Consider the following 13,561-nt stretch of genomic DNA (forward strand, 5'->3'; position numbering starts at 1 on the left):
TCTGGATGATCCAGAGGAGGAATGGGAGAAGGTCATGTGGTCTGATGAGACAAAAATAGAGCTTTTTGGTCTAACTCCACTCGCCGTGTTTGGAGGAAGAAGAAGTATGAGTACAACCCCAAGAACACCATCCCAACCGTGAAGCATGGAGGTGGAAACATCATTCTTTGGGGATGCTTTTCTGCAATGGGGACAGGACGACTGCACCGTATTGAGGGGAGGATGGATGGGGCCATGTATCGCGAGATCTTGGCCAACAACCTCCTTCCCTCAGTAAGAGCATTGAAGATGGGTCGTGGCTGGGTCTTCCAGCATGACAACGACACGAAGCACACAGCCATGGCAACTAAGGAGTGGCTCCGTAAGAAGCATCTCAAGGTCCTGGAGTGGCCTAGCCAGTCTCCAGACCTGAACCCAATAGAAAATCTTTGGAGGGAGCTGAAAGTCCGTATTGCCCAGCGACAGCCCCGAAACCTGAAGGATCTGGAGAAGATCTGTAGGGAGGAGTGGGCCAAAATCCCTGCTGCAGTGTGTGCAAACCTAGTCAAGAACTACAGGAAACGTATGATCTCTGTAATTGCAAACAAAGGTTTCTGTACCAAATATTAAGTTCTGCTTTTCTGATGTATCAAATACTTATGTCATGCAATAAAATGCAAATTAATTACTTAAAAATCATACAATGTGATTTTCTGGATTTTTGTTTTAGATTCCGTCTCTCATAGTTGAAGTGTACCTATGATAAAAATTACAGACCTCTACATGCTTTGTAAGTAGGAAAACCTGCAAAATCGGCAGTGTATCAAATACTTGTTCTCCCCACTGTATATATTTCAGTGTGTCGCCGTGATCTCTGTTGGAAAGTTTGTTTCTGTTGGAGAGTTTGTCCAACCTCTCTCTCTCTGCCGTGGTTAGAATGGATAGTTCAGTTTCGCCGGTTGTCAGTCTTCGAGTTCAATGATAACAAATTCCTAGCTGCAGACTAGTAATTAGTGTCAAAGAATTGTTCTTATTCTGTCGGTTAGATAGTCTCAGAGTTTCACCACGTGGTATGGTTAAGAATTCAGCAATGGGCTCAAACCTTAGCCCTCTCGTAATTGAGAGATGCATGGTCTGAAGATAAATTCCCAAGGTGGGGTTTATATTCGGAAGAGCAGAAAGGGGCGGTCCCATGACTCCAGATCAATGTCTGCGCTCATGGGGCGGGCCCATGACTTAGTTAAACTCCAAAGGGAATTGGAGTTTCCATTAAACAGTCTAAAATCACATTACATAATTTCACAAATAGTTTCATCTTTACTCATTCATCCCATACAACAATTAGATGCAAGCCCCACAACAGAGACTCTTGTATAAACAGGGTTATGGTAATGTGGCTGTATTGTCTCTCATGAGTTTCACAAAATTGTACCAAACGGACCAGTTCGTAGCTGGCTGCTTCACCGACCTTTTATACATTCTCCAGAACATGAATATTGTTCAGTTCTCAAGTTCTGTGAGGTGGAAGAAATTCCTTTGTTCTCTCTATGAAAATTCACTCTCTCTCTATACTGTCTGGCCATGAGGAAGAATCTCCTCCAGGAATTTATGACCTGCCTAACAGCAGCCTGGGTGTAGGAGAGAGAGAGGGGGGGGGGGGGGGGGTGCAGAGAGAGGGGGATGGTGCTCGCTGTACCCAAAGAGGGCAACGTCATGACAACTGGCTGCATCACCGCTTGGTATGGCAACTGCTTGGCATCCGAACGCAAGGCGCTACGGAGATTAGTGCGTACGGCCCAGTAGATAACTGGGGCCCGAGCTCGCTCCCTGCCATCCAGGACCTCTATACCAGGCGGTGTCAGAGGAACGTGGCCGAGTGAAGAGGTTTAGTGGTGGGGGTGCTGAGAAAATGTTTGTCGACTCCAGCCACCCAAGTCATACTGTTCTCTCTGCTACTGCACGGCAAGCGGTACCGATGCACCAATTCTGGATCCAATAGGACCCTGAAGTGTATAAAATGTGTGGAATTCTGAGGGAATTAAGTCAGAATACAGCGTAGACACAACTCCACCACATCTCCACCCCAAACAAATAATAGGTGAATAGCATGCTATTCTCATGCTTAGGTGTTCTATACAAGTTGTGTACACCTCTTCAAATGAAGTTTTACCTGTCAGGCACCAGAGTCCATTAGCTTGGCTCAATTTCACAGAGCACTCCAGGTGTCGCAGACCTGTCTGTACCTCGTCACCGCTTCTGAGACTTCACCATTGCCCTCTCTGACCCCTGCATCTGGTTTCTGTATAAATCCACCTGGGTGCTGTCTGTCTGCCATTCCACACGGTCATGCACACAGAGTAACAGGTGATGGAGGGGATATGTTGATTCAAGATAGATGACTCATCAAAATGATCCACTTTAATGGAGCGAGAGCACAGGAAGTTGTGCCAGAAAGGGCAAGGTGAAATTCAGCTGAGACAGACAACTGAGAACTGTCATGGTCTAGGCAATTTAAGGGCACTCTTTGAAGATGTTTTGATTGACTCAGTATTCAGACAAAACAAAGACCACAAATAACTGTAACATCAATGACAGACTGGATTATTTTGCTCTCTCCATGCTCATTTCCGTCTACGGTGAGACAGAACACTGGAATAGAGGGCTGCATTCGGTCAGGCGGACAATTTGAGATGAAAAATTGATTTGTTTCATAGGTTATTTGGAAACAGACATCTTTCTGCTTTCTATGAGTTAGCCTAGACCTACTGATTGTATTGACAGCACCTCTGACGCATTATTCACACCCTCTCAGCAATCCCTGCTTCAAGTTCAGTAGCCTCTCTTCTACTAGTTGGGTGTGCAAGATCAAGTGTGGTCTCAACAGAGGTGGCACCACAGGTTCAAAAGTGGTGTGTCAAAATGTATTTTATTTTCTGGGGCCTGGAGTTTTTCCAGATCTCATGACCTGGTCAGGCAAAACAGGTCCCAAATGGGTCCTATTTGTAGGCTATGACATGGTCCAACATTAAAGGGATACTTTGGGATATTGGCAATAAGACCATTTATCTACCCTTTATCTACTTCTCTGTGTGCAGTATGAAGTTAAGAAGTAGTTTTGCGAGCCAATGCTAACTAGCGTTAGCACAATTACTGGGAGTCTATTGTATCTGCTAGCCATTGGTCAAACATTTACTGGCCCGAACAGAATTTCTACTGTCCCGGACATGGTGTAGTTTTTAAACGCATTGGGTTCATTGCAGAGCCTATAGCTTGGCATGCTTCCTCTCTATATTCATCAGTTAACAGGCTATATTTGGTAATTATGATATGTATTAAACATCAGTTTAATATAATTTAGCAATGTAAGTCATTACTCTATTCTTTAGAATTACATTTTTGTACATATTTCTTTCTAAAAATGAATATCTCAAAATAAGACTCTCCCCCTTAATTAAAAACAATTGCGTTCCAAAATACAGTAGATATCGACCTGGCTACAGTAGGCTAGCCAAGACAAATGCTAACGTGTATTTTTGTAGCTTTCTTTTTGCGGACTATCAACAGTAGCCAGCATATTAATAGTATGTTCACTATTGAAGCTTAACTTTTGAAAAATCACTTTCCCTAAAATAAATAAGCTCAGCGAGTAGGTTGATGGGCGCTTCTTTTAGCTCAGGACAACTCGCGTGTGCTGTGTCAACGTAGCTATCAATTTCTGTACTGCTCGAGTGCTTGAGAAGAGGTGACTCGCCGGAGCATAGTGGTGCTTGACTGAACGGCCAATCATATTGCTCAAATACGAATAGGATTTTTTTCGGCGTGTGGTCTTCAATGGTTTTCAATGGTAGACTGTGACAGAGTAGGTGAATGTTGAACTGGAATGCAAAACTGTACTGAGAAATTACTGGCCCGGTTGGTGCTGCTGCTTTGAAAGGGGTGTGGCGGTGCCAAGCAAGATTGAAATGCACAGAGGAAAATCCTGTCTCGACACACATTTTCCAGCGGCTCTGGGTCTCAATGAAATAGAGTAGGTCTAGGCTGCCAATTCAATCGGTGGAGAATCACGTGGCATTTGGGCTTTCCAAAGAAATTATCTTAAATATGATTAGGCTATTGTTTACCACAGTGTCTGTAAATAAATATTGGTAATGGAAAGAAGTGGAGGGCGCTTAACCAAGGTGAATTGAGCTGCAATCAAAAATGTTATTATCATTGAAAAGGAAAAGGCGTAACGCACGCATAACATAGCCCTTTCCTGTTCAATAAATATTGACAACCTATTTATTCGTCTCTGCTTGCAAATCGTCCGCTAAAAAGATGGGCTACATCCTATATGCAATACCTAGGTCAAGAGAAAGTGCAAGTGTTTGCTCTCATCATTCTTGCTACATCAAGTTCAGTAGCTTACCTCTCCTCTCCTAGTTGGGCATGCGTGTGGGGGGGTGCTACGCTAACATGGAATTGTTTTAAGATGGTCATACAATGTATTATTTACAATGGATCAATTTGATTTGGAATTGTAGGACCCCTTCAGGTTTCTTATATATATATATATATAACCTACCCTGTGCTTTGACCTCTTTCTCCCCTCTCTCTCCAGATGAAATCTCGCGTCTTGTGACGGCCGGCCGCCCAACAACCTGCCCGCTTGACCCTATCCCCTCCTCTCTTCTCCAGACCATTTCCGGAGACCTTCTCCCTTACCTCACCTCGCTCATCAACTCATCCTTGACCGCTGGCTACGTCCCTTCCGTCTTCAAGAGAGCGAGAGTTGCACCCCTTCTGAAAAAACCTACACTTGATCCCTCCGATGTCAACAACTACAGACCAGTATCCCTTCTTTCTTTTCTCTCCAAAACTCTTGAACGTGCCGTCCTTGGCCAGCTCTCCTGCTATCTCTCTCAGAATGACCTTCTTGATCCAAATCAGTCAGGTTTCAAGACTAGTCATTCAACTGAGACTGCTCTTCTCTGTGTCACGGAGGCGCTCCGCACTGCTAAAGCTAACTCTCTCTCCTCTGCTCTCATCCTTCTAGACCTATCGGCTGCCTTTGATACTGTGAACCATCAGATCCTCCTCTCCACCCTCTCCGAGCTGGGCATCTCCGGCGCGGCCCACGCTTGGATTGCGTCCTACCTGACAGGTCGCTCCTACCAGGTGGCGTGGCGAGAATCTGTCTCCGCACCACGTGCTCTCACCACTGGTGTCCCCCAGGGCTCTGTTCTAGGCCCTCTCCTATTCTCGCTATACACCAAGTCACTTGGCTCTGTCATATCCTCACATGGTCTCTCCTATCATTGCTATGCAGACGACACACAATTAATCTTCTCTTTTCCCCCCTCTGATAACCAGGTGGTGAATCGCATCTCTGCATGTCTGGCAGACATATCAGTGTGGATGACGGATCACCACCTCAAGCTGAACCTCGGCAAGACGGAGCTGCTCTTCCTCCCGGGGAAGGACTGCCCGTTCCATGATCTCGCCATCACGGTTGACAACTCCATTGTGTCCTCCTCCCAGAGTGCTAAGAACCTTGGCGTGATCCTGGACAACACCCTGTCGTTCTCAACTAACATCAAGGCGGTGACCCGTTCCTGTAGGTTCATGCTCTACAACATTCGCAGAGTACGACCCTGCCTCACGCAGGAAGCGGCGCAGGTCCTAATCCAGGCACTTGTCATCTCCCGTCTGGATTACTGCAACTCGCTGTTGGCTGGGCTCCCTGCCTGTGCCATTAAACCCCTACAACTCATCCAGAACGCCGCAGCCCGTCTGGTGTTCAACTTTCCCAAGTTCTCTCACGTCACCCCGCTCCTCCGCTCTCTCCACTGGCTTCCAGTTGAAGCTCGCATCCGCTACAAGACCATGGTGCTTGCCTACGGAGCTGTGAGGGGAACGGCACCTCCGTACCTTCAGGCTCTGATCAGGCCCTACACCCAAACAAGGGCACTGCGTTCATCCACCTCTGGCCTGCTCGCCTCCCTACCTCTGAGGAAGTACAGTTCCCGCTCAGCCCAGTCAAAACTGTTCGCTGCTCTGGCACCCCAATGGTGGAACAAACTCCCTCACGACGCCAGGTCAGCGGAGTCAATCACCACCTTCCGGAGACACCTGAAACCCCACCTCTTTAAGGAATACCTAGGATAGGATAAAGTAATCCTTCTAACCCCCCCCCCTTAAAAGAGTTAGATGCACTATTGTAAAGTGGTTGTTCCACTGGATATCATAAGGTGAATGCACCAATTTGTAAGTCGCTCTGGATAAGAGCGTCTGCTAAATGACTTAATGTAATGTAATGTATATATATATATATTTAATTTGGCCTTCACTACTATAGCCCATAGAAACGCATTGAATAACACATTCATAATGGCAAAAAAAAGATCATAAATCATATGGAATAAGGTTTTCAAGTGTCTGTCCTATATTTAGGAGATGTAAGAAAGCTCTGGAAATATTTTTTGTCTTTTGAACACATAAGCTGTGTTTGAATACTCATAAGAATCGCACTAACCATACTATTTGTGACGTAAATTGAGTATGTACAGTCGTGGCAAAAACATTTGAGAATGACACAAATATTTATTTCCACAAAGTTTGCTGCTTCAGTGTTTTTAGATATTTTTGTCAGATGTTACTATGGAATACTGAAGTATAATTACAAGCATTTCATAAGTGTCAAATTACATGAAGTTGATGCAAAGAGTCAATATTTGCAGGGTTGACCCTTCTTTTACAAGACCTCTGCAATCCGCCCTGGCATGCTGTGAATTAACTTCTGGGCCACATCCTGACTGATGGTAGCCCATTCTTGCATAATCAATTTGTCAGAATTTGTGGGGTTTTGTTTGTCCACCTGCCTCTTGAGGATTGACTACAAGTTCTCAATGGGATTAAGGTCTGTGGAGTTTCCTCGCCATGGACCCAAAATATCGATGTTTTGTTCCCCGAGCCACTTAGTTATGACTTTTGCCTTATGGCAAGGTGCTCCATCATGCTGGAAAAGGCATTGTTCGTCACCAAACTATTCCTGGATGGTTGGGAGAAGTTGCTCTCGGAGGATGTGTTGGTACCATTCTTTATTCATGGCTGTGTTCTTAGGCAAAATTGTGAGTGAGCCCACTCCCTTGGCTGAGAAGCAACCCCACACATGAATGGTCTCAGGATGCTTTACTGTTGGCATGACACAGGACTGATGGTAGCGCTCACCTTGTCTTCTCCGGACAAGCTTTTTTCCGGATGCCCCAAACAATCGGAAAGGGGATTCATCAGAGAAAATGACTTTACCCCAGTCCTCAGCAGTCCAATCCCTGTACCTTTTTGCAGAATATCAGTCTGTCCCTGATGTTTTTCCTGGAGAGAAGTGGCTTCTTTGCTGCCCTTCTTGACACCAGGCCATCCTCCAAAAGTGTTCGCCTCACTGTGCGTGCAGATGCACTCACACCTGCCTGCTGCCATTCCTGAGCAAGCTCTGTACTAGTGGTGCCCCGATCCCGCAGCTGAATCAACTTTAGGAGATGGTCCTGGCGCTTGCTGGACTTTCTTGGGCGCCTTGAAGCCTTCTTCACAACAATTGAACCGCTCTCCTTGAAGTTCTTGATGATCCGATAAATGGTTGATTTAGGTGCAATCTTACTGGCAGCAATATCCTTGCCTGTGAAGACCTTTTTGTGCAAAGCAATGATAACGGCACGTGTTTCCTTGCAGGTAACCATGTTTGACAGAGGAAGAACAATGATTCCAAGCACCACCCTCATTTTGAAGCTTCCAGTCTGTTATTCGAACTCAATCAGCATGACCGAGTGATCTCCAGCCTTGTCCTCGTCAACGCTCACACCTGTGTTAACGAGAGAATCACTGACATGATGTCAGCTTGTCCTTTAGTGGCAGGGCTGAAATGCAGTGAAAATGTTTTTGGGGGATTCAGTTCATTTGCATGGCAAAGAGGGACTTTACAATTAATTGCAATTCATCTGATCACTCTTCATAACATTGTGGAGTATATGCAAATTGTCGTCATACAAACTGAGGCAGCAGACTTTGTGAAAATTAATATTTGTGTCATTCTCAAAACTTTTGGCCACAACTGTAGTATGATAATTGGTCATAGTATGGATATAGTTAGTATGCCAAAAGTTCCCGGATGTCGTACTAAATACGCCAAAATATGAAGTATAGAAGCAGTTGTCACAACCGTCGTATGAATAATTGGACCAAGGCGCAGCGTGAGTAGAGTTCCACATTTTAATGATAGTGAGACTTCCAAAACAACAAAGATATAACGATCGTGAAATATGTAGCGCACATAGGCACTCATACAACACAATATCCCCCAAAGCAGGTGGGAAAAAGGACACACTAAGTATGATCCCCAATTAGAAGTAACGATTATCAGCTGCCTTCAATTGGGAACCATACACACACACCAACATAGAAATATAATACCTAGAAACCCCCCTAGTCACGCCCTGACCTATTACACCATAGAGAACCCCGAGGGCTCTCTATGGTCAGGGCGTGACAGCAGTAGACACTATTTCCGTGCTTTTAGGGCCCATAATGCAGTTCTTCTGAATATGGCCGTGGCTTCACAACGTTTTCAGATTTGAAGAAAGTGGCGGAAAATATGCAGACAAAGTCCGACGAGACCGGATGCAAATGTTAAGAAAATGTTGAGGAAAGTAATAAAGCAATGATTTTTCAAATAAGTTACGTTGCACGTTATGTTGGCTGACAATTTGTTAGCTGTGCTATCCTTATGAACCGTATAGCATTACAGCAGTATGTACCTGTATGTTAGCTAGTTACCTAACGTTAGTTGGCTACTAATACATCGAATTTGCCAGGCAGTATATTAACTATAATCTAACTAACTATCCAACATTTATTGACTTGAGTATTCATGTCGTTCTTAGCCAAGTGGTATAGTCGTTGTGCGTTCTCAATGGACATTGTTAATTATGTCTAGTTACTCCGATTTCAGAGCACTCACCTCTTAGTGTGCCAGAGTGCAGAATAACTGATGAATTTATGAACGCTCAACACCGTTTGAATATATGGCCGGTGTCAGTAAACGTTGGCAAAAAAAGCGTAATTAAATTGTTGCCAGCAGCACAGTTACAGTCACCAACGCTCTGGATAACATGAAGACAGCCTAACCAGCTCTGCTAGGGCAAGTAAAATGGTCAGAGTGAGGTGTTTTCTCATTTGTGTCTGGAAATAGCTAGCAAACTAGATAACGTTAGCCAGTTAGCTTGGGTGCTTGACTGCCATTGTGAGGTCAGAACGCACGGATCAACCCTACTCTTCTGCCAGAGCGTCCAGTGACGCGCTCTGAAAGCTAAACACTCTGAATTTACGAATGGACAATCTAACAATGCTCTGGATTTAGGAACGCCCAGAGTGCACTCTGACACTTCAAATTGAATTCAAGAACACACCAGAAATAGTAAAATGTCTAGCTAGTAATTTGTTATGCTAACAAGCTAGCAAGAGGTTGCATAGCAACAGCATCAACTTCCGGTAGACAGGCGAAGTGCTAGTACACTCAACTGAAAGGATACCGTTCGGAGAACATCATCGTGTTCGTGAGAGTCTCCCCATAGTGAAGTCATATTAGTTTGTAGCTCAAACGTTTCAGATCCTACAGACAGAAGTTGGCTCATCAGCGTTACCGACCCCAGATGAGTCCTGTGACACTTGTGGGGGTCATAGAGCAGCAAAGCGGAGAACGCCATCATGTTCGTCTCCCCTTTCCATAGAGACTAGGCCAAACCGTTTGGACGCTACAGACGTTATCTTGAGGAGACCGGTCTGACAGCTGTAGCTCGGCCACCTCCCACCGCAGATGCGGAAGGACATAGGCAGATGCGGTGGATTGAGACGCAGCCCAATGCAAAAAAACTGATATCTCTATCTTAAACTGACAGATTTTGATGGGGAATATTTTATTATGTTACTTAGATTGACAGGTGCACACGGGTGCGTCAATAGACTCTTAAATTAAATAGAGTAGGCACTGGACAGGTATCTTTCCAAGGAAATGTACTTCCTAAATATGATTAGGCTACAGTTTACTACATTGCCTGGAAATAAATATTGATCACCCATATTTGTCTCCGTCTGAATATCGCCCCGCTACAAAAAAGGATATATGTAAAAAGTAGCTCAAGAGAAAGTGTCGGCTCTCTCTCCAACTCAGCTCTCTTCAAACTACGTCTAGCATATTGGCTGATATAGCCCAGTAATACAGATAGCCTAATATAATGGGCAACGTGAGAATCGCTGGTAATTTAACCTATTGCTTAGGATATTTTTGCGGAGTGGGCAGGTCCAGTATAAAAACCTGCGAGAGAGGACAGGAGTGGGATGAAGAAATCAGTCCAGCACAGTCCTCTACACTGGAACATAAAATGCACTCACCTTCAGTCTCATGAATGAACCGTTGTTGTCCACAACTGCCCATCAGCTCGTACTTGCTTTTCTCTTCTGGCTGAAAGACACAGTACACAGTAAATAAGATGCTGATTTCTAAGTGGTAGCTTAGGCTACATCAAACTAAGGTCAAGCCTGAGGCTGGAATTAATTACAAAGATTTCAGTCCAAGTTGAGTAAATCAAAATTAAACCGCAGACAAATGCTAATCTCTATTTATCAGTTCACTGGGGGCACTCGAGTTAGATTTAGACTTGACTCATTTGAGTGTACTGAAACCTCACAGTCTACTTAAATTGAAAAAAGCATGTAGCCTGAAGCATCTCTTGTTCTTATTGAAGCTTATTCATGCCTTTCCAACTGAGTCAAGTGTTCCAGTGGTTTTGCTAGTCTCTGGTGTGAAAACATGGTGGAAAGGGGCAGCCTCATTGCTCTCTGTCTGACTGAAAAGTGGGATGTGACTGAGGTAACACTCTCACACAATGTGTTCTGTCTGTTCTGCCCTACAGTACCACAACACTATGTTACACTGACTTCAACAGTCCTCACAACTTACTTACTCACTTACTTAAGAGCATTATAGCATTATAGTCTGAGCATTGCTGACATTAAATTAACATTATTGACATTTGCCAATGTTTGTTCCACTCATGTTAAATGCCAGTCTCACAAGGAAATGGCATATACTAAATGTATGGGACAATTATAAAAGCAGTATAGACAGCCCTGTCATATCTTGCGTGTAGCTGTTATAAAGGACTTCCATACTGCAGTGTACACCCTCTAAAGTATTCCTCTTTCTTTCATAGACATTGGCCTCGCAGGTATTTAATTATACGTTTGGACCATAGCAAGAAAACAATTGAAACAAGTGAGTGTGATGATCTTAAGAGGATTGAGTAATCCCACTTCCTGATGCTCCACCTCTGAACTCTTCTCCAACGCCCGGCTCTCCATGATCTCATACTCGACTTTGTGCCTCTCCTCCTTACTCTTCTGCTTCTTGTCTGGTGGAAAGAGGAAAATAAAGTGCGATTGAGATGTGCAACAATACAACGGACTGCTATTACACTGCAGTAAAGCCTGTGAGGATAAGATCCCTATATCATGTTCTCCTTTTCGTCTACTACATGCTGTGAACTAATGCAGTCGAAGTGGCGTCTCTCGGTCCCCAAACACACATAACCTGTTTGATCCAAGGATGGGAAACGACTTGGAAGACAATTGCAAGGGACAGATTAATCATCGTCGTACAAGACCGCAACATGTCAGAGGACAGGATATAGCATTACATTGTTGACGTTGTCTAGAGCTCCCTAGTGTGGTTGGGATAAGTGCTGTATTACTCATGGGGATGGCTTTGTTACGAGCACAGCAGCCAACACAGTGGCCCTGATGTCATTTCCAGTACAAATGGAAACATCCACAAAACCACATAGTCTAAATAACTGTCAGAGCGATGCTATACAATCTGGGGTCATGCTGGACAAATATGACAATTGTCATTTCAGTTTGTAATTTTCTTGTGTACCGTCACAGTCATGTAAAATGCCATTGTATCTAGTCACATTTTGTTTCATACTGCAGCAGCTGGTTGAGCTTCTCTGCATCTATCCCAACCTTCAAAGCAGCTCAATCACAAAATGAATACAGCATGAAGAGAACATAGAGGCATCACCAGCTTGCAGAGGGAGGAGAAATAGTCCCCCCCAAAAATACAGAGGAAACGAAGAAGAAAGGATATTTTTTAAATTAAAGTCAAAGAAAAGAACAGGGAGGAAAACATTAAAGAAACAGTTTGAGGGGCGCGGATGAGAAGGAAGGAAGGAGGGAGGAAGCCAGGAAAGAGGCTGACTTCGTTTGTTAGCATGAAGTTCATTCCATGAAGAGAGAAGAAGAATAAATCAGAAGTTGGCGTTCTCTTACCTTCAACCGATACTGAATGATCTTTCACCTCCACACATGGAAGGTCTCCATCTTGGAGTGTAGGGCCCAGCAGTTGCACTTCAATAGGCTGCTCTTCGTTAGATGTCTTTTCACAGTCCACACTGTTCTTCAAGGACTCAGAGGGTAGTGGCTGTCCAAAACATACACCACTGTGGTGCATTTGACCAACCTGAAGGACAAAGCTGTTCCGGGGAAATGCTGGTGTCCCCCAAGGAGGCGGATGGCATTCCTCCCCTTTCTTGCACTTGAAGCAGTTTTCGTAAATGATAGTCCCCTTGTCCCCTGGTCTTGCTGAGTTCAGATCACAGTTGATAACAGGTTGTTGGGATCTAAGCTCACGTCCCAAAGCAGAAGCCATTGACTCATAAAGATTCAGTTCGTTTGTCTTTGTACCTGGCTCTCCGGATGTGCCGCCGTAGCCTAATAGGTCTGCTAAGAGGTCAGCTAATTTCCCCTTGCCTTTCTTCTGTAGAGGTGCTGATCCCTCATTCCTCATCTTTAGCTTCTCAGAGCTGTGATTGGTCACTGAGGCAGGTGAGGACGTGGTCTCTGTAGTTTTCCTCAGTGCGTCAACCTTGATATATTCTGAGGAGCTGCTGTTGGGTCTGCACGGGCACTTATCAATACTTTCACCTGCTGGATTTTCAAAATGGGAGGTTCTGAGGCAAATGCCAATCCTCAGTCCATAGGTTATGTCCTTGGAGCTTAACGCATCTCCTTTCTAGTTATACAGGTTAGGAAATCTGCACATCGGTTTAATAATTCATCGGATTCATTCCTAAGAACAAACTACTTGTCTAAACACGCTGCAAAGTAAACACAGGTCTGAAAAATCTATTCATGCTTGGACAGGGATATTGAAGGGAAATCATGGCATCGGGTGCGCACACACACACCTAGTGCAGCTGACTTACCTGGTACGGCTGGCATTGCTGAGCCCCCAGTGTAGGAGACTGGAGTCCCCTGTGAGAAGATGAGGAAAGAGAACATCTTCAATAACTAGATGAAACAGTGTCAGCAGGTACAGTTCCTTTCACAATATTTTTGTGCCAGAGTCTTTCAATGAATACTGCTAGGGCATTGTCTATTGGTAAAAACATGAGAGCTGCTATGGCTTGTTCACATAGAGTTACATTGAGTTATTGGAACCCTTGGGCCCTTAAGGGTCTTTGTTTTCCTAGCTGATAACTGAGGTTGAGAA

At 44.5% G+C, this 13,561-nt stretch overlaps 1 protein-coding gene across 4 annotated transcripts in view; it reads right to left on the reverse strand.

The window, feature by feature from the left end:
- Positions 1-13,561, reverse strand: part of LOC139561857 (protein Dok-7-like) — a 48,917-nt gene that overhangs the window by 14,979 nt on the left and 20,377 nt on the right. The window contains exons 8-11 of one of the 4 annotated variants that reach the window (XM_071379180.1): positions 13,275-13,323; positions 12,340-12,996; positions 11,338-11,420; positions 10,402-10,471 (exon numbers count right to left, since the gene is read on the reverse strand). In XM_071379180.1, coding sequence (XP_071235281.1) covers positions 10,402-10,471; positions 11,338-11,420; positions 12,340-12,996; positions 13,275-13,323 — 859 coding nt within the window. Of the gene's footprint in view, positions 1-10,401; positions 10,472-11,322; positions 11,421-12,339; positions 12,997-13,274; positions 13,324-13,561 lie in introns of all 4 variants that reach the window. The other 3 variants (XM_071379179.1, XM_071379183.1, XM_071379182.1) reach the window with 3 other exon arrangements.

Source organism: Salvelinus alpinus, chromosome 31 (assembly GCF_045679555.1).
Source record: "Salvelinus alpinus chromosome 31, SLU_Salpinus.1, whole genome shotgun sequence".
In the NCBI taxonomy this organism is placed as follows: Eukaryota; Metazoa; Chordata; class Actinopteri; order Salmoniformes; family Salmonidae; genus Salvelinus; species Salvelinus alpinus.